General features: G+C 38.0%; 1 protein-coding gene across 1 annotated transcript in view; it reads left to right on the top strand.

Annotated features, from left to right (window-relative positions):
* The first annotated feature begins 685 nt into the window (after positions 1 to 685).
* MED13L (mediator complex subunit 13L) overlaps positions 686 to 21,977 on the top strand; it is a 425,714-nt gene continuing 404,422 nt past the window's right edge. Inside the window, exon 1 of the mRNA XM_044673746.1 lies at positions 686 to 781. Coding sequence (XP_044529681.1) covers positions 710 to 781 — 72 coding nt within the window. The 5' untranslated portion in view covers positions 686 to 709. The remainder of the gene's footprint in view (positions 782 to 21,977) is intronic.

Here is a 21,977-nt window from a genome sequence, read left to right as displayed (position 1 = left end):
GGGGGCCGGGCCGGCGGGCGGGCGGGCGGACAGCGCCCCCCTGCAGCCGCAGCATCAGCAGCCGCCGCGGCGGCTCGGGCTCCGGCTCCAGCTCCGGCTCCGGCTCCGGCTCCAGCTCCAGCTCCGACTCCAGCCACCAGCTTCTCCGCCTCCGTCGCTTCCGTCCTTGGTCGGCCCGGCCCGGCGGAGCCAGCGGGACGGCAGACGAGGCCCGGGCATCCTGCGCACGAGCCTCGGCCCGAGCTCCTGCAGGGAGTGAGCTTAAGGGTGTCTTGGCTCCAGAGGAGCCCCGCGGGCCGTCCGATCGCCCTTCCCTCGGCCTTCCGAAAGGCCGTGCCAGCCGCCTCCCTCCCAGGCGCCTGGAGCTGCTGCTGTTGTCGTTGTCATAGCTGTCGCTGCCGCCCCGCCCCGGGAGCCACTCGCGTCCCCCGCGCTCTCCAGCCGCAGGAACCGAGGCCGATCGGAGCAGGTCGTCGGCGGGGCTGCGACCGAGACGGGAGCCGGGGCGCTTCCCCCCGCCGCCCCCTGCAGCAGCCGCTGCTGCCTTTTCCTCCTCCTCTTCGGAGCTAGCAGCAGCAGCAGCAGCGCCACCACCGCCGCCGCCGCCGCCGCCGCCTCCTTCTGCCCGGGCGCAGCTGCTTTCCCTGCTGGGGTTGCTTCGGACTCGGTCAGACATGCCCCGCTCTGGCGGCCGGGCTCGGGGAGGATCATGACTGCTGCAGCGAACTGGGTGGCGAACGGGGCGAGCCTCGAGGACTGCCACTCCAACCTCTTCTCGCTGGTGAGTCGCCCCCCGGGGCTGGGGGCAGGAGGGTGGGGGTCAGCGGCCAACCCCAGGGACCAGCAACTTTCTTCGCTTCCATCCGCTACGGCCCGGCTTTATATTCCTTTGCTTGTGGGACTGTGCCTGGTCGCCCCTCCCCTCGCGTCTCTCCCCTTCGGCTTCCCTGGCGACTCTGTTCTGGATCTCTCCCTCTCCCGCTTTGATCGTCTCTCCCTCCTTGGATCGCTTCCAGTGTTTATTTTGCTCTTTAAAATCATTTGTCGTGAGCGTATCTTCTTGAAGCTGCTCCATTGATTTGCATGTGAAAGTATCAAAGCCGGGGATCCGGGGTCACACTTTCCTGGCGGACCTTTCGTTGCGTTTTTCCTTCCTTTCTTTCCTTAATTTAAAGCCTTCTCTCGTGTCTAGGAGAGTCGTCTTTTTTCCGCTTTCCTTTTCGACTCCTTGCCTTTGTGTATGTGAGTGTGTAGGGGTTTAATTTCATCCCGAATTGCTTCGCAATTTTCTGCGAAAACACTTCATTTGAATATGATTGTGTCAGTGAGGAATAACCCTCGGAGCCAGCTCTCTGGATTGTAAACATAAACAGCTGGCTCTGGGATGCTTACTACTCCTTTTAGATCTCTAAAAACCATTTGCCTCGACCAGTCCGAAAGCGGAGAAAGCCTCCTCCCCCTCCCCTTCCTTTTAAAAAAGTCCCCCCCGCCCCCCAACCTCCCAGCACCACCAGAAATCCACAGCCTTGCCCTCCTGAGTGGTTGGATGACATCGCTTTTATCCTCCTCCTCCTCCTCCTCTCTCTCTCAACTTTTACTTCCAATTCAAATTGCTTGGCTTATTCTAGGAACAGTGAAGGAGTCAATTGTTCTTATTGAACCAGAGCCCCCAAACTATAACATTAAATTAATCAAAATGAAAACATATACAGCGGCTGCAACTGTTTCCTGGCTCTTAATGACATTTGGTGGTAAATGTCATCTTTGCTTTATTGAGCTGTATCCCAAAGTCCTGAAAGCGATCACATTATTGAAGCTTGTATTTATGCTAATAATTGCAGTGCATGGTTTTCACTGTGCTTTGTGTATGGATTATGATGTGTATAGCTATGTGCTTGTGGTGCTAGCATAAATTTGTTTAAATATTGAGAAAAGCTTTGTAAACAGAGCTGAGAAGGCTGTGTGGAGAGCATTTAATTGTGGAATTAGCTGAACAGTTCATTTCGCTGACGTTTTAAAAATGCTTACTATAAGTTGTGCAGTTTCTGGGGCTCTCAACAGTGGAAAGCACACATTTTTGGAAATCCTTTTTGTGAGACTCTTGTGCTGCGGATGGAAGCATCATCTCTTAATCCTTATTTACTCTAGATAAATAATTTAGTGCTTCGAATGTGATTAGTTACATTTAATTATGGGTAGCATAGATTTTTTTCTGTCAGCTTCCAAGCTGAGAAATGTACATTCTGACCAGCCTTTTCGAGTGAAAGTGCTATTTTGTTTTTAATGACAATTCGTAAATATGATCAGCTACAAAACAACTTTTCCAGGGAAAGTGTCTCTTTGAATCTCAAGTAGCTGTGGAGTAGAAGCATCGACACCATACTTAGGTTCATGTTAATTTTCAGAAAGATTCTCTTGTTGCCTTGTAAGAAATTGTTATGAAACTGGATTGCATGGTAATTCTTACTCTTAGAATGACATATGAATATAGCTTTCTAAAGGAGTCTGTTTAGATAACCTAGAAAACGGAGATGTTGTTTGATAGGAATACACACCTCCTTTTTCTGCTAGTATATCAATGAACATCAGTCAGAGAGAAACCTTCATAGAGTAGTAAATTTATTGATTAACTGGGAATGAAAATGTTTTGCTTTAGCCAAATGGACACAGTTGACACATTTTCAGAGAATTAAAATAGCCCCCTTGCCCAGAGTCAGTGGATAGTGAACATACAAACTGCCATGTATATTGCTGATACAGCTTTTGTTTGTGGTAAATTGACACTGTTACATTCTGTTTTTCTAATGTGGACCACGTTACTGCTTCCCACCTTTAAAATGGACTCACAAACAGCTCCTTTTCTTTCTTTTATAAATTCACTCCTTTAGAAAGCCTGATGGAGGGAATGATATTAGCTAAGAAATTATATTCAAGTACTTGAGCGATATTTTATATAAAACTCCTCAGTTTTGTAGATTGGAGTACTTTGTTACATGTAATGATGACAGCTGCTAAGACTGCATGCTTCTCTACACTTATCAGGCTTCTCAAAATTCTTTTAAAAATCAAGTAGTTTATATTCCTGTAGAACCTTTCAGGTAGAAAAATGCATTTAATAAGACTTAGGCCATATTTCTTTGTGTAGAGCATGGTTGGAACAAGTGTCGAAGTTCTTTGGGAAACCATTGAAACACAAGTTAATTCTGTGTTAAGGTTTTCTATTCTAAAAGCAGAATTTCTAATTGAAGCCTTTAAACATTATTGGTTTATATATAATAATATAAACATATTGCTACTACAGAAAGCCTCTAAAGATTGCTGACACATTACTAATACATCTGCGGACTGAACTTTGAATTTTCATGTGCCCCAAATAAGGCTTCTCTTATTGACTATAAAACTTTAAAGCATGCCTTCTCTTGGGGGGCAGTGTGATTTCCGAAGAGTATTCTGGATGTAAGATTTGTGCATGTCATCAAATTACTGTATTTCATACTGAAACACAAACCAGAGATTGGAGAGTTAAGATTCTACATTGTAGTATCAACCCGCCCACTCTGCATTAACTATAGGTGTTCATTATGCCTTAGCAAAAGTTTATTATGCAATGTGGGTGGATTAAGGCTTCTGCTAGTGCTTTAAGTATTTTATTTTCTGATTGTCATGTTTAAACATGTTGTAGTGCATCCCATTTTTTAGATTCCTGTATTTACCTTCTTAATATTATTTTCTGTATTAAAAGCTTGATTCTGTATTTGATCAGGGTTGTAGCCATGTGTGTTTCTTATAGACCCTGCTGTGAGATTTGTAGCTACTGCATGAAGTTCATGCTTGACTGTGCCTTTGTGACCCAAATAGTTTTCTCATGTGGTCCATCACATTTCTGGGTGAGGATGATAACTCACTTATCATAGTTCAGATTCACTTATCTGTGTGAAAGCTGCCCTTTGGCAAGTGTTACAATTTATGCTTAGGGGGTGTGAATGTGCGCCCTTGTATGAGCTCATTTTAGAATTTCCAGCCCAGCTGAAGTGCATTTTTAGTATTGTTTTACATTGAACCCGTACGGAAAATAGTCGTTCTGTGTCTTTAGATTAGAGTGCATATATTTTCAAGGTATTTAGAGTGCTGTAATTCTTAGTGTACTACACTACACACTCAAATTGTTGTCTGCTTAGAATTTTATCTTCTTAAATATGAGTAATTGGGTAACTCAGATTCTTCCGCCCACAGCAATTAGAAGACACATTTCTAATTGAGATTCATTAATCCTTCATTTGAAGCTCTTTATTGACCCCATGCCTATTTTTGAAAGTGTGTGTGTTTTAAATTAGGGAAATGTAATTTATATCAATCTTACTCTAACTTTTGAAATTTTGAAACACATTCTCCTGAAGGAGAACCAAACAGAAGTTATCTCACATGTGTTTGGGGAAAAGGAAGTGTTTTCTGTAATCATATTTACCAGGCATATTTTATTCACAATCAAGTACACATTTGTTGCCATTTACAATTTTAATATTTACTTTATGAGGCTTAATTCCATACCAGTTCATTCTCTTTTCTGCAAACATTCCTTATTTGCTAATGCATGTTTTTTATTTAGCATTTTGTTGTGGTGGTTCATGGTGTTTGTATACTTTTAATAGCAATAATTGCTACCCAATAAGAGTGCTATATTAACCTCCAATTGCTAGTAAATATTTTTAAGTACATAATAGACAGCAATTTAACAGGCATGGTGTAGCAGTTTACTGGACCATTTTAAAGAGCCATTTGTACGTGTGACGAGTTCATAATTTAAAGAGAACATACTATATACTGAGTCCCATATGTTGGTACTACAGAATATTCAGCTGTATTGTTATTTGGAAATACTCATGGGAGAAAATTGGATTGTGTTAGAGAGAGAGAGAGTGGGAGAGAGAGATTTGCTGATAAGGAGACATTACTGTCTTATGTTTTTATTTGTTTATATTCATATGGGATCCACAAAGTTATTTGATTTTTATCTTGAAAAATCTCTTCTTTTGGTATTCTTTCAAACGTACACACACACACACATATACACTTATATTAAAGTAAATTGTAGTGGATTACATTTACTTGATATAGAAAATACTCATCAATTTTGTTCATTGATTTACTAATTGATTACACTTTAAAATATTGTAAATTAAGGGATATATGCCAGAGCATTTTAAAGGTTATCTCTTCCCCAGTCTTAATTTAGCTGTAAGATTATTAACATATTAGAAATGCACTAAGGTGTCATGTGTATGTAACAGGAACCCAATTGCTTTCTTTCTCAAGTTTAAAAATTGAGATGAAAAGCTCAGTATTATACTGTGTATTCTTATGAGCATATTTGTCATTACAATTATTTTTTAAAAAGTATCCTGTCATCATATCTCTAAAAGTTTAAGATTCCAAGATTAAATAGTCTAAAACATTTTTTTTTTTTGAGGGAGTAGGGAGTGAGATAGTGGAAAATATTACTTAACATTCCTTACCTTTAAGCTATTTGTGGTATGGATTTCTCTTTCTGGAGGTGGGTGGCCTACTTATCTCACAAAAGACAACCAATGAGAAAGAAGATCAAGGGAAGCTTGTGCATTTCTGTCATGATTGAATCCTTCATTGCATCTATTTCTTAGACATGCTGAAAAAGGATCTTTGGCACATTGCTCTCTTAATACTGATCATTTGTTTAAAGTGTGGCATAGATGCAAAGCTGTTTTATCAACTGTTTGCCTGCCCTGTGTGGTGTTCCTTCAGCAGCATTTCTACTTGGCCATCATATAAACATTCCTATTTTCGGAAATTACATTTACTGTGCTACAGTGAGGTAATCATGTAGCCTTAAAAAATGTGCCTCTGGGATATTGTTAAATGGATACAGTTGTTGCCCATGATTTGCTAGAGATTTAAAACTAATGACTCTAAAAATATTTGTAAAATGCTTTTAGAGATTAGAAAAAAATGTCCTTAGGTTTTTAAAGTTATTTGACTTCACAGTCACATTCAGATGATGCTCTGAATGATAATCCCTTTTTTTTTTTTTCATTGTGATTTAGGATGTTAGCTTTGTATTTAGGGGAGAAGTTTCTTAATTGTGGAAGGGAGACACTTTTACATTAAACTTTACAGATATTAGCATAAAATAAAGACAAATAAGACAGTTTGCATATATGAAGTATGTATAATTTGTTCAATTTTTGTTTGGTACAGTGGCATCTAGGTATGTCAGCATAGTTATCCATCATTGCTTTGGTTGATATGTTAGTTCAAACTATGTTACATAATTGCTTATGTGCTTTTATACAAATATACCATAAACTTCTGATACTTTTTCTTTTGAAAGATTAAAGTAATGGCTTACTAATCATTTAGTAATTTAGTGATCATTTAGAGAAGTAACAACATAGATGTTAGGTAAAATAGTTCACTAAAATTCAGGTAAGAGATGGGTTGTTTATTATGCCTAGAATGTCAAAAGTAGAAGAGGCAAGTCTAATCCAGAAGCTTCATTCCTCATTTTATAGGGGGTTGGAAACTGAGGTCCAGATTGGGTAGTGTAATCTTTCCAAGTGTTACATAGTGAATATGCTGGGACAGCTAGAACTTAAGGGTCTTGACTTTTTTTTCAGGTATTTTTTAAAAATACAAACCATTTCCATTTTTGATTTGTAGAATAAAATATTTAATTAAAAAATTCTGGAAGCATATTTGCTTTATTTTCTTTAAATGGTGCTTATTGATTTTTGACAATAATACTGGAATAATTCAGGAAAATGAAATGTTCATTGTGTTTCCACAATTTAGCTTTTTTGATACATTTTTGAATAATTGCTTTCTCATTTTAGAGGAATTGTGGGTGGAATCTAGTTAAGACCATCTTTATAATGCTGAGCAGTGTCATAGAGCTCTGATTGACATGTGTCTGAATTTTGGACTTATTTCATGTGCAGTGAAAGTCTATTGCTGTTAAGTAGAAGTGGTACCTTCCAAAAAGAATGTTATTAACATTTCTTTTCATATTTACCATTTCTTTAGCCTAATATTGTGGCTTTAATTGTCAATAAAGGCAGGCTCTTAGGTTTTATGAACAACTGAAGGTTTTAAGTAAACATTTAGTCATTTGTTCTTTCTGACAGCTCCTTAGTCCTTTTTATTCTAACAATTAGAATCTAATTTTGTATGTTTAAGATTGTCTTGGAAGACAATACCCAATGTAGAAAATTCTTAATGTTCACAGCAGAACTTGAAGACCTTTTAAATATACCTAAAATTTTTAGTAGCATTGAACTCTGACAAAAGTATTGAAAGAATAATTAAAATAACTGACACATGAAGTTAATTATGAGAGAATACTTTGAATGGTTTTAATTTATTGTAGTTTCTTGTTGTTACAGAGGAAACTTCAATCTAGAAGATGACTTTTTTTTTATTTTAATGAGGATGCTTTATGGGTTTTAGATCTAGGAAGAGATGATTAGGTTCGTTTGTATGGGAGCAAGTAAAATGTAAAAATGTAAATTCTAAAAAATTAGCTTCTAAACTTTTCAGTAAAGAAGTATTTACCCTTTGTAGTCCTCATGCAAGCCACTTCTCTGGTCTTCTGTGTTATCTATTAAATGAAGGTGCTAGACTAGATGAAGACTTGATTCCTTTCTTGCTCTAAATTCTATGATTTTATAGTTAGTTACTGGCACATAAACAATATTCCCACTTCACAGACTTAGTTTTTCAGGTCTGTGTTAAAGCCTGAATAATTTTCTCAATATTTATTTAATCCTAAGCATATTAAATACTATTTCCTTGGACATTTACTATGATTATGTTCTTTTAGCAAACTGTATAAAATTATTAAAGCCAGGAACTTCTTGATTCATAGGTATGGGCTTTATCTGATCATAAATGAAAACTTCTCCATTGTTTAAATTCAATAGACATTTAATTCAGAAAACATTTATTGAATGACTATGTAAGATGTTGTGTTAAGCATTGGTTGGGAGGTCAGTAAAAAGTTTCCCATCTCCAAGTTCTTTTTAGTATTTAATCAGGGTGGGATATGTATGTTCATGGGTTACAAACATAAACACACTGTTGTGATTCAAACTACAATGTGAAAGTATGTAAAAAATGCTAAAAGAACTGGTAAAGGTCAAAGGAGGAAAGGATTAAGGAAGAATTAAAGAAGAATTACAGGATGTTAGAATTGCAAAAGATCATTTAAATTTCATTTCCTTTTATGAATGAGTAAAGTGACTTGTCTAAGGTGACAGAGCTGATGTCAGCACTCTCTTCACCATACTAGATCTTAATAATTGTTATAATAGGGGGCAGCTGGGTAGCTCAGTGGAGTGAGAGTCAGGCCTAGAGACAGGAGGTCCTAGGTTCAAACCCGGCCTCAGCCACTTCCCAGCTGTGTGACCCTGGGCAAGTCACTTGACCCCCATTGCCCACCCTTACCAGTCTTCCACCTATGAGACAATACACCGAAGTACAAGGGTTTAAAAAAAATAATTGTTATAATACTTAATACTTAAATGTTTGTTGAATGAATCAAAATTATCTACCATAGTAGAAATAACAAAGGAGAGCTAGTTGATATTTTGGGATATTTTGGAAATATTGGATATTTGACATCCCTAAAAGAGGAGTAGAGGCAGGTAAGTTGTGCAGTGGATATAGCAACTGGGCTATAGCATTAGGATGACTCATCTTCATGAGGTCAAATCCAACCTCAGACACTTACTAGTTATATGACCCTTGGGCATGTCACTTAATCCTGTTTGCCTCAGTCCCTCATCTGTCAAATGAACAGGAGAAGGAAGTGACAAACCACTTTAGTAGCTTTGCCAAGAAAACCCCAAAATGGGGTTATAAAGAGACAGGCCAAACTGAAATGACTGAATAACAGAAGAGGAGTAGAGTTATCATTTTATAGGTTTAATTTTTGAACTTTTAAAAAATGTGTTATGTTTATTTTTGACACATGGCTTTCACCAACAATGCTAATCTCTTATTATAAAGTCTCAGATCTACTCTACTTGATCTAACAAAGCAAACTTGGACCTTTGGAGATAGGAAATTTTTATGGGAGGCAGGTTTTGGTTTTAATATAAGAATAAATTTCCTAGCACTAAGTGTTGTCCATCAGTGCAACTGAGAATCTCAGAGGTAGCGAGCTCCCTGATATTAGAGAGTTTGTAAATCTGAATGTGTGGTTGTCTTCTATCACCACTAAAGATTATAAGATTGTTAACTGTGGTGTTGTGGAGGAGGCTTGTGTTCCTTTGTTCAATTCTCTCCTTTGAGAGCTTGCCCTATTGATTGTTGCTCTCCTCTTTTTGTTTTGTTTTTACCTTTCTACTATTAGCTAGTTCCTTTACCCACTGTCTTCATGCACGTGCAAATGTCCCACACGATCTCTCTTTTTAAACGTCTTATTAATGTCTTTTGTTTTCATACCAGTCATTTCTGAATATCTCTCCACTTTCCTACCCAATGAACTTTCCTTTCCCTTCTAACAAAGATAAGCATTGACTGCATCCTACAGCATATGCAATGTAATGGTATTAGTCTCTTACTGACTATCCCCTCTACCTACTCCTGTTGCAAGGAGGAAAATTCATTCTTCTTTCTTTTCTGGGGCCACACAATTTCCTACTATTCTTTAAAAACCAACCAGCCAACCAAACACAAACGTTTTTCTTGACTTTGTGTCCCCTTAAACTGTTATTTTTTATCTCATGATATCACTGGATAGATTCTGAGGCTCACTCTGTGGAAGGGATTTCTAAGACCATTCAGGAGTTACTTCATCCTCTCTCCCTCCCTCAGCTTTGCTATCAAATACTTTTCAAACTTTTGCTTGAAAACATCCACTAAAGGGGGAACCCACCCTCCATTTCTTGAAGCCAGCTCATTCTTCTTTGGGACAAGTCTGTTGGGAAGTTCTTCTTTATTATGATCCAAATTTTGCTTTTTTGCAACTTCTTCTAGGCCTGCTCTTTCCTAGACCTGCCCTCTTACAAAATTCTTACTGCCAAACCCCAAAAAACAACAGTAAAAACTAGCATTCTTATAGTGCCATGAGGTTTGTGAAGCTCTTTACAAATATTATCTCATTTAATCCTCACAACAACCCTGGGAACAAGGTGCCATAATTATTTCCATTTTACCAAATAAAAAAACTAAGGAGTGCCTGCCCTTCCATCCAGCTATAGCATTGCTGGGTTTGTACCCCAAAGAGATCATAGATAAACAGACTTGTTCAAAAATATTTATAGCCACGTTATTTGTGGTGGCAAAACACTGGAAAAAGAGGGTATGCCCTTCAACTGGGGAATGGCCAAACAAATTGTGGTATATGCTGGTGATGGAATACTATTGTGCTCAAAGGAATAATAAACTGGAGGAATTCCATGTGAACTGGAAAGACCTCCAGGAATTGATGCAGAATGAAAGGAGCAGAGCCAGGAGAACATTGTACATAGAGACCAATACACTGTGGTAAAATAGAATGTAATGGACTTCTGTACTGGCAGCAAAGCAGTGATCCAGGACAATTCTGAGGGACTTATGGTAAAGAACGCTACCCACATTCAGAGGAAGAATTGCAGGAGTGGAAACACAGAAGAAAAACAACTGCTTGAACACATGGGTTGATGCAGACGTGGTTGGGGATGTAGACCCGAAACGACCACACCAATGCAACTATCAATAATATGTAAATAAGTCTTGATTGATCACCATGTTAAAACCAATGGAAATGTGCGTTGGATATGGGGGTGGTGGTGAAGGGGAAAGTAAAAACAAGAATCATGTAACCATGGAAAAGTTTTCTAAAAAAATAAAATATTTAAATTAAAACAAACAAACAAACAAAACCAAGTGACTTGCACAGGATCACACAGCTTTATAAATGTCTTCTTAACTCCAGGCCCAACTCAATATATCACATCACCTAAAGTACAGTTTACAGATGCTGCCTCCACTTGATCAAGATTAATTTATTTTTCTTACTCTTGTAATCTTTATTCTAACCTTAATACTCTTTGAATATGCTCTCCTAGAGGTCAACAGTGAATTCTTAATTGCTAAATCCTGTGGCCATTTCCAATTTTCATCCTGCTTGACCTTTCTGCTGTTATTTGATACTGTTAATCATCACCTTCTGGATATCCTTTCTTCCTTGGCTTTTCAGGACTGTGCCTTTATTGTTGACTCTTGGTTTTTTGGCTACTCTGACTCCTTGCTCCTTAATTTTGAGTATCAGTCAAGGCCCTCTTCTAGCTCTAGATTCTTTTTCTGTATTATCTTACCCCATTCCCTTGGATTCAATTATCACCCTTTTGGAGCTGACTCACACTTTTTAGTGTATTCAGCCTTAATATCTTCCCTGAACTCTAGTCCAATTTGCTAGGCACTCCTGCCCAGATGTTTTGATTAGCATCCCAAACAGAATTCATCATCAGCTCTAATCCTCATCTGACTTTTCAGTTTCTCTTTGTTTTTGTTTTAAAATCCTTACCTTCCATCTTAGAATCTAAATAGTGATTGGTTCTAAGGCAGAAGAGCAATAAGGGCTAGGCAGTGGAGGCTAAGCGACTTGCTCAGGGTCACACAGTTAGAAAATATCTGAAACTAGATTTGAATCCAAGACCTCTCATCTCTGGGTCTGGCTCTCAATTCATTGAGCCACCTAGCTGTCCCTCAGTTGCACTTTAAAAAAAATACCCTTACCTTCCATTTGAGAATCAATTATTGTGTATTGGTTTCAAAAAACAAGAATGGTAAGGGCTTGGCAGTGGGGGTTAAATGACTTGCCCAGGGTCACACAGCTGGCAGTTGCACTTTTAACTGAATTTGCATCATTAATTACAGGGACATTTATGTATTTGAAAACCCATATATGTCTGAGAGATTGTTAAAAAGCACATGGACTTCGTTTTAAGGGTTTTTTTTTGGTTTTGTTTTTTAAACCCTTAACTTCTGTGTATTGGCTTATAGGTGGAAGAGTGGTAAGGGTGGGCAATGGGGGTCAAGTGACTTACCCAGGGTCACACAGCTGTCTGAGGCCAGATTTGAACCTAGGACCTCCCATCTCTAGGCCTGGTTCTCAATCCCCTGAGCTACCGAGCTGCCCCTTTAAGGGTTTTTTAATTTATTTTTTATTTTTTTATTTTAAACCCTTACTTTCCATCTTGGAGTCAATACTGTATACAGCTTCTATTTAGCTTTTTTTTTTTTTTTTAAACCCTTCTCTTCTGTGTATTGGTTCCAAGGCAGAAGAGTGGTAAGGGTAGGCAATGGGGGTCAAGTGACTTGTCCAGGGTCACACAGCTAGGAAGTGTCTGAGGTCAGATTTGAACCTGGGACCTCCTGTCTCTAGACCTTGCTCTCAATCCACTGAGCCACCCAGCTGCCCCCTTTAAGGGCTTTTTTGAGGTAGGTTTAGTAAAGTTCAAAATCTGAGTGTAAATGGATTTGTTGTCTTTTTGCAAAAAATTCCCTTGTTTCCCTAGGAGTCCTCTGTACTTAGGTTGGGCAATGTTGTGGGAGGTAGTCTAGCCTCTGCATAGTTTGGTGTTTAAGGGGCCATGATAGTTCTAACTAGTCTCTCTAGTCTTACTTATGTCAGTGGCCACCTTTCATAAATTCTCCATTGAAGCCCCAATAAACTATGTTTTTCTCAATTCTACCTCCACCCCCAGTCTCTCATTTATTCCAGCTGTTCTGATGTCTAGAGTGTAAGGCCCCTTCTTCTAGGTCTTTGACAATCCTTTTCAGGTCCTTAGGTGTCTCTCTGTTCCCCAGAAGGGATCTTTCCCACCTCACCTCCTCAAAGACCTTTTTTTCTTTTCTCTTGTCCAAGGCCCCAGGGGCTGGAATTGGGAGACTGTCTCAGCCACCTTAAATTGGGGATAAAGGGGACTTGGAATAGGATTAGACTTGAACTCTGCTTTCTACTGTGGTTTTCTATAGCTATTGCTCAGCTTCTATTTAGCTTTTTTTTTTTTTTTTTTTTTTTTTTTTTTTTTTTTTTTTAAGCCCTTCTCTTCTGTGTATTAGTTCCAAGGCAGAAGAGTGGTAAGAGCTAGGCAATGGGGATTAAGTGACTTGCCCAGGGTCAACTAGTAAGTGTCTGAGGCCAGATTTGAACCTAGGACCTCTCCTGTCTCTAGGCCTGGCTTTCTTTCCACTGGCCTATCCAGCTGCTCACTCTATTTAGCTTTTAAGTGGAAAGTTATCTTTCAGTGGTTAATAGGGTGAACTGTGGATTTTTAAGTCAGGAAACCTGGATTTTAGCTTCATCTCTAATACTTACAAAATAAATGGCCTTCTGCAAGTCATTTAATTGTTTCATTCCTCAATTTCCCCTTCTATAAAAGGCAAATCCATATTCCTATTTGACAGAAATCTTGTGAATAAAATAAAACTTATGAAATAAGTTTTCATCTGAAACATCACTGTAGTTAAGATTTTTTAGACAACTTCTAATCATATTAAATAGAAATATATTGCTTGATTATTTCTTTAGCCACATGAGTCCTTCTATGATTCCTTATTGTGAGTTAGTGGTTATTCTTGATTCTCAAAGTCCAGACCAACACTCTCCATCTTGGCACTTGAGCTCAGTTCTCAAAAAATTAATTATTTCACTCACATTCAGAAATAATTTTTGACAATTGTTTGCTGACAGTCACAATTCAGATTTTCTGTCTTCCTCCTGAGGCAGTAAATAGTCTGCTATAGATTATACTAGTACTTTCATGCAATACATATTTCCATATTCGTGTTGTGATAGATATATTTCACACATATATCTCATGAAGGAAATAAAGTGAAAGATGGCATTCTTTGATCTACACTCAGACTTGAACAGTTCCTTCTTTGGCTATGGATAGCATTTTAATTGTGAATCCCTTGGAGTTATCTTGGAAACTTGCTTTGCTAATAATGGTTTGGTCCCTTACAGTTGATTATTGTATAATATTTTTGTTAGTGTATATATTGTTTTCTCATGGTTCTGCTCACTTTGTTTCGTTTCATTTAAGTCTGTCTAGGTTTTTCTGAACTCATCCCATTTGCCATTTCTTATGGTGCAATAGGATTCCATTATAACCTTATGCCATAACTTGTTCATCCATTCTCTTAAGTGATGGACAACTCCTTAGTTTTCAATTCTTTGCCATTACAAAAAGAGCTGTTGATTTGAGTCTTGAGAGAAGTCAGTAGAGCCTGGAGGCAGAGGTGAAGAAGAAGAAGACCTTGGGCATGGGGAATAGCAGCTAGGGCAAATTTAGAGAGGGGAGATGGAGTGTCATATGGGAGGAACATCAGGTAAGTCAGTAGGATTGTAGAGTGAGTGGAGGTGAATAAAGCATATGAAGACAGGAAAAATCAGGAGGGGCCAGATTGTGAAAAGTGTAAATGCTAAAAAGATAAGTTTGTATGTAATCTTAGAGTCAGTGGAGTTTTGGGTGGTTGGGTGGGTAGGATGATATGTTCAAGCCTATTTGCAATTTAGGAAAATCACTTTAGCACCTCTGTGGTGGATGGATTGAAGTGGTGAGAGGCTTGAGGCAAAGGATGCCAGTTAGAAGGTGATCACAGTTATCATTGGAGGTGAAGGCCTGATTAGGGTGGTGAGGATGAAGATATAAATGACAATATTTGGTAACAGATTGCAGGCAGTGAGTCAAATTAAGGAGTTGTGAATATGAACCTGGGTGTAGGAAATGACTATACAAGTCTGTGCAGTCAGATTATTTACTTATTAGGGGAAAAACATTAATACTGGATTAGAAGAGAGAATAAAATGAGACACTGTGACAAAGAATCAACAGTTTCAACTCAACCTACTTAACAAAATGATTCCCCAAATTATGAATTGGATAAAGGAATAGATATTAACAAACCTAACACTATCTCCTAAGACAGTTTAACTGACATGTCACATGCTACAGTGAGAATCTAAGAGAATCCAGGAACTCCCTTAGCCAGCAAATACTTGATTCTCTTGCCAAGAATAGAGATAGAAGCCAATTGTAACACTGGTTTAGGATATTAACTCATTTGTAAAATCTTATGGAGGAGGATAGTGGAAGATTATGAATAATATTATAAAGCTGCAAGAAGCAGCAGAGGAAAAACAAATTAATCGAAAACTTGGCAGGAGACCTGAACTAACTCTGAAATTCCTTTATCTGATCATAGGCTTATTATTCCATCTTTGCCTATGTCTTATGGCATCTAGCCGTGTCCTTTGTTTTCACTATGACTTCCATTCCCTTAACCCCTCCGTTCTTTCTCAGACCGTCATCTCTAGCCTAGCTGTTCTCTGTTTCCTCTGGACTTATAGGTGAATCAACTTATACTCTCAGATCCCTTTCTCTATCACTGATTTCACCTTGCCAAACACCAGTTTTGGATTACTGTTTACTATCTGCTTCTTCTTTTCATTTTTTGTTGAGTAAAAATGGAGGAATTCACTTCTTGCCCCCTAAACCCTCCCTACTTCAAACTTTCCTATTATTGTTGAGTAAAATGCTTGTCTTCCCACCCAGACTTCCAACTTTGGCATCACACACTCCCGACTTTCTCATCTTACATATCTAGTCATTTGCCAAATCATGTCATTTCAACCTTCACAACATTTCTTGTCTATTCATCCCTTTCTCCTTATTCACACAGCCACAACTCTGGTTCAGGTCTTATTAGTTTATACCTGGACAGCTGCAATAGCCTTCTAACTGGCCTCTTTGCCTTCTTGGCTCTTTCTATTGCAATTCAACTTTTTTTTTTTTTTTTAAACCCTTAACTTCTGTGTATTGGCTTCTTGGTGGAAGAGAGGTAAGGATGGGCAATGGGGGTCAAGTGACTTGCCCAGGGTCACACAGCTGGGAAGTGTCTGAGGCCAGATTTGAACCTAGGACCTCCCATCTCTAGGCCTGACTCTCAATCCACTGAGCTACCCAGCTGCCCCTGCAATTCAACTTTTACTCAAATTTGACATTTTCAAAATTTCAATGTGATTTTCTTAAAATGGAGGTCTGATTATATCATACCCATTTTTAATTAATTCTAGTGGTTCCAGGATCAAATATAAATTCTTCCCAAAGCCTCTATGAGAAGGCTACTAGGCCAGTCAACTCTTCATTTTCTACCAGCTGTACTCCTTTAACAGAACTTCACTATGATCATGTTCCCAGGAAAACTCATCATCAGGAAACTTATTACCCTTGAGGCTGTATCAGTTTTCATACTCATCAGTACCGTCTACCAGACTCTTCTGATCAGAGTTATTGGATGGCCTAGCAAGGACTGGTTAATTCTTCATTTCTTTATTGTATTTGTAGATTCTACTTTCTTTCTTTGCCCTCTTCCCCTTTAACTTCCTTTTTCTGTGTTGTCTTCCCCCAGTGGATTGTAATCCAGGGGGTTTTAAGGTCCGAGACTATCAGCATGACTCATGACTACAAATGTTTATTGACTGACTGACACTGTTTGGCATTTAAAATTGTCTTAAGAATTTTATTTCCATTTATACATTTTACTCCCCTGCACACAATTTACAAGGTGGTGCAGTGGTTAGAGTACTGGACCTGGAGTTAAGAAGACTTGAGTTCAGATATGGCCTTAGATACTACCAGTGTGACTGGACAAATTACTTAACCCCTGTTTGCCTAGTTTCTCTATCTGTAAAACTGAGATAATAACAACCTCCCAGGGTTCCATGACAAAAAAGGTAAAAATTGTAAAGCACTTATCAGAATGCCTTTTACATACAAAGCACCATATAGATGTTGATTATTATCATCATCATTATCAAAAACCAGTACTGTTGGGCCTGCTTGCAGTTGACTCATGCTTATTGTTGGATAGGCTATCCCTCATACTGGGAATGCATTGTTCCCTTGCTTCTACCTTGTAGTTTCTTTGGCCTCCTTCAAGACTCCTTTCAGCTGTTGGTACCTTCCTCTCACACACTGACTTCTTTTTGTCCTGCACATATTTTGTTTGTATCCAGTTATTTAAATGTCATTTTCTTACTTAGAATGTGAGTTCCTTGAGGACAGGGACTTTTTATTATCATTTTTTTGGGTTACCTCTAGGGTTTAGCAGGGTATTAGTAAGCATTCAGCAAATGCTTGTTGATGGATCATTTCCAGAACATTTAACAAAGAAACAAATCCAAAAAAAATTGAAAAGATCCATAAAAGTTTTTATTTCCTCCATCAGTAGCAACAGCACTACCATATGTGCTGCATGTGATTTTTCCTAAAGCATAAGTTGCTTTGTTCACATCACTGCTATATAATAAACTCCAGTGGTTCTCTGTTTCTTATAGAATCAAATAGAGACTAATCTGTTTAGCAGTTAAAGCATATCACTATCTCACATTTTCCTACCTTTACACTTAGACATTACTTCTCTTTTTGTATTCTGTAGTCCAGGCATATTGGCTTACTTGCCATTCTTCATACATGATGCTTCAATCTTCCCTCTCCCTATCTTTGAACTTTTGTCCTCAGGCCTGGAATGCTCTTCTTCCTTATTTCTGACTTTTATCTTCCCAGACTTCCTTTAAGACTCAGCTCAAATGACACCTTCTATAGGAGACTTTTTCTAGGCACAGTGCCTGGAACATGTTAGTTGCTTAATGAATTTGATTCATTGATTTTTTTTTTTTTTTTGGTATATGGAAATAAAACACAAAGACGGGAAGAACAGTGGTTCATATACAGAAAGATGAAACTGTTTTGGGGATACTGAGGGATCCATTCTTCAAGTATTTGAAATGTGATTGCATAGTGTCACTGTGTGATCTTGTGAGAATATGATTCTAAAAGTATCTGAAAAAACGGTAGGATTACTAGATGCTTAGGGGATAAAAAATCAATCTCAAAAATATAATTACTGAACCATATGCCTATTTTGCCACCTGTAAAAAATCTTTGGGGAAAAATCTCCACATTTTGAGGGAACTCTTGAGGAAGGTATTGAAAATAACAGATAGGCTCTTATGAATTATATTCCATGGCAATCCACAAGCTTTATAGTCAGACAATTGACTGAAAGAGAAGACTGTACAAGATCTTTCTGTGCTGACTATAAAAAGGGGTTTGCTCTGGTAGAATAAACTAGATGCAATTTTAGAGACAAGGTATTTCTCAGTCTCTGTGTTAATTGAACAAGATTCCTTGAAAGATGCAGTTAAGAGCTTTGTTCAACCCTCTGATTATTAAATCAAACAAGGCATAAAATGTTTATCACTATCATGGCGAGAGTACAAATGGAAATGGAATTTCTTATAGATGTTTCTTTTGGTCGATGATTGCTGATTGTATCAAGTCCTAGTATTGTGGAGGACCTTTGGAAGGAATTTATAATCAATCAAAACAATTTGGCCTAATTATCCACAGAGAAATGGTGAATGAATGATAGCCCATTGAACTGGCCTTTCCATACACTTGTCTTGGTCAGATACTACAGATGGACAGTGAACTGGGCCAAAATTCTTTCAGCAATGATATGACTGTGAAACATGGAATAGCAATCGTTCATGTTCACAGTTGTGAATTGCCCAGATGACAATGGAGAGTCCTTTGGTAGTCATAAATTGAATTAATTGTATTATTAAAGAAGACATACTCAGGAGGTAACATAAACCATGTCATTAGAGATTATGAATGGAAAATTTCATAGGCTTGTCATGTTATGTAATGAGTGTGAGGAAAAACAAATGGATGGCCTGTGTTCACCACTGATCCACATAGAATATCAAATGACATAGAGGAATGCCCCTAATACATTAGGAATGGACCCTTGCCCAGGATTTACAGAAGGACATAGATGAGATTTCCATAGAATGAGAAAGTGTAGATGGGTGACAATCTACACAGTTGAGCTCATATCAGTGAGACCTGCAGGTCCATCTAAATATTTCTCTTCATTTTTCTATCAAGGATCTAAAATGGAGGTTACAGAATTTTTTTTTTAAATTGTATGTCTTAGTGGCATCTGTTGAACCTTCTTGGGTAGCTAGATGAGCCCTAGACAGCTTTGATCAGAAAGTTGGAATGCATGATCTTTTGCCACTTCTTTTTTTGTGAGGGAGGTTTAAAACAGGAGAGGGGGAAGGAGGAATTAGCTTTATTTTTCTGTTTCTGTCTGAGTGGAATAAAGGTCAGGATTAAGAAAGGAAGCTGGTAAAAAAAAATCTTCAGGTGAATCTTATCTTTGAGAAAGCATGATATATAGAGCCCTGGACTTAGTCAAAAGGACTGGCTTTGAATCTAGCCTGTGTTATGTGGGCACCTTAATCTCTGAGCCTCAGTTTCCTTCACCATAAAATGAGAGGGTTGTCTTTGACCTCTGTGGCTTTAAATCTATGATCCTATGAGCTTATGAAACCTCAATGTTTTCTTCAGTAGTATAGATGGTTGACTCACTGTTGATTGGCTCTTTAAATGGCCTTAGTGATTTTCTTACAGTTTATAATCTAACCACCCTGGACAGTGTTTGGCACAATGATTGGAAACTCAAGCTGTGGCTAATATTTGACAATTTAAATTATTGATCCCTTGGCAGCTCATGGAGTGTTCTTTGAATTTAAAGTGCTACAGGGTTGATAGAGATTTGTCATAGAGGAGTTTTAGAAAGGCCTAAGATATTAGGTAAGGATAGCTTACTGTAGATAAAATCACATTTTGATATTGCATATGTTATAATTCTTTTTTTTTTTTAAACCCTTAAACAATACTGTGTATTGGTTCCAAGGCAGAAGAGTAGTAAGGGGTAGGCAATGGGGGGGTCAAGTGACTTGCCCAGGGTCACACAGCTGGGAAGTGTCTGAGGCCAGATTTGAATCAAGGACCTCTCCCATCTCTAGGCCTGGCTCTCAATCCACTGTTATAATTCTTGCTCTCTTCTGAATAGAATATGGACTATGAACTGTGGGTTCTCTTCTGTTTTGATGTTCTTATACCGTTCATTATACCAGAATCTAAATATGGTTCATCTCTTATGTGCCAAGGGAAACAATTCTTTTTTCTCAATAGACAAATCTTAAATTATCAGCTTTCTTGGGAAACATTTCAAATAGTGGTCTTTGTGGGGTGGGGTTTTTCAGGAAAGGATTCTCAAAAGAGAGATTTCTTCATCAGCCTTTTTAGGGGAAATGGGTAGACAATAGGTTGTTAATAAGGAAAGGAAAAGTCTTTCCCCGCCCCCCCCCAGTGAAATAATGAAATGAATTTATTAGAATAAATTTTATTTATGACTTTGCTTTCATATCATAATGATTTCCAAACTTATTAACTTCCTCTTTTGCCACCTAGTGAGTCCAAACTTCCTTCATAATAAAGAAAACATGTGAAGTGACTGTGTATGTAACATTTGACACCCATAGTTCCTATATATCCCTTTACTCAAAGAAATACCCCGAGGTCAAGGAATGGTCATTCCAATTATTCAGGCTTTGTTTTAGTGTTCTTTTTGTCTACATTAATGGAATAATTGACTACATTGTTCTCTTGGCCTTATTTATTTTATTTTTCTTGTTAGATGATGTTTTTCTGAATTCCTCATGTTTCTTATAGCACAGTAATATTCCCTGATATTCCTATTACACAGTTTATTCAGCCATTCTCTATTTGATAGATGTTCATTTTATTTCCACTTTTTTTTATCCCCCACCCAACAAGGTACTGCTAGGATTGTTTTGGTTTATTTAGAATCTTTCTCTTTCATTAAGCTCCATGGGAGTATATGTCCAATTTGATATGTATGTATATACAATACATGTAAACATATATAGGATATGTATTATAGATAGAACATAATATATGTATATATAATATGCCCAAATATATATGATTTCTCCGCCAAAGTCCGTGAATAGCCTTTTCATTCATAATTCCAAATTATTTTCTGAAATGGTTAGACTAATTTCAGAGTTCCACCAACAGTATATTAGTGTTACTCTCCCATTTCTTCTTCCTTCTCCTCTTCTCTTCTTCTCTTTCTTCAATTTCTTCTTTTTCTTCTTCCTCCTTCTGCTCCTCTTTTTCCCTTCCCTTCCATCTTAGAATCAATACTATGTATTGGTTCTAAGGCAGAAGAGCAGTAAGGGATTGGCAGTTGGAGTTAAATGACTTGCCCAGGGTCACATAGCTAGGAAGTATCTGAGGTCAAATTTGAACCCAGGACCTCCCATCTCTAGTCCTGTCTCTCAATCCACTGAGCCTCCCAGCTGCCTCTGTTCCTCTCTTCTTACAGTCCCTTTACCCTTTCTTTGGATCTTTTGTCATTTTTTATAATTTTCTGAGTGTAAGAAAAATCTCAGTTTTATACTGTTGGTAATTCCCAATTTTTCTTTTGCAAAATATTCATCAGGGAATGGTTCTTGGTCTTCTATATTTAAAAATTCTTTATTGCTCATGGGTAGGACGAGCTAACATAATAAAAATGACAATTCTACCCAAATTAATTTACCTATTTAGTGCCATACCTATCAAGCTACCAAAAAACTTCTTTACTGAATTAGAAAAAACTATAACAAATTTCATTTGGAATAACAAAAGATCAAGAATATCAAGGGAAATAATGAAAAAAAATGTGAAGGAAGGGGGCCTGGCAGTACCAGATATTAAACTATACTATAAAGCAGCAGTCATCAAAACAATATGGTACTGGCTAAGAGATAGAGAGGAGGATCAATGGAATAGACTGGGGATAAATGACATCAGCAAGACAGTGTATGATAAACCCAAAGAGCCCAACTTTTGGGACATGAATCCACTATTTGACAAAAACTGCTGGGAAATTTGGAAAACAATATGGGAGAGATTAGGTCTAGATCAACATCTCACACCCTACACCAAGATAAATTCAGAATGGGTGAACGACTTGAATATAAAGAGGGAAACTATAAACATGTTAAGTGAACACAGAATAGT

The sequence above is a fragment of the Gracilinanus agilis genome, chromosome 1, assembly GCF_016433145.1.
Source record: "Gracilinanus agilis isolate LMUSP501 chromosome 1, AgileGrace, whole genome shotgun sequence".
NCBI lineage: Eukaryota > Metazoa > Chordata > Mammalia > Didelphimorphia > Didelphidae > Gracilinanus > Gracilinanus agilis.
This window is presented reverse-complemented; position numbering and strand designations above follow the sequence as displayed.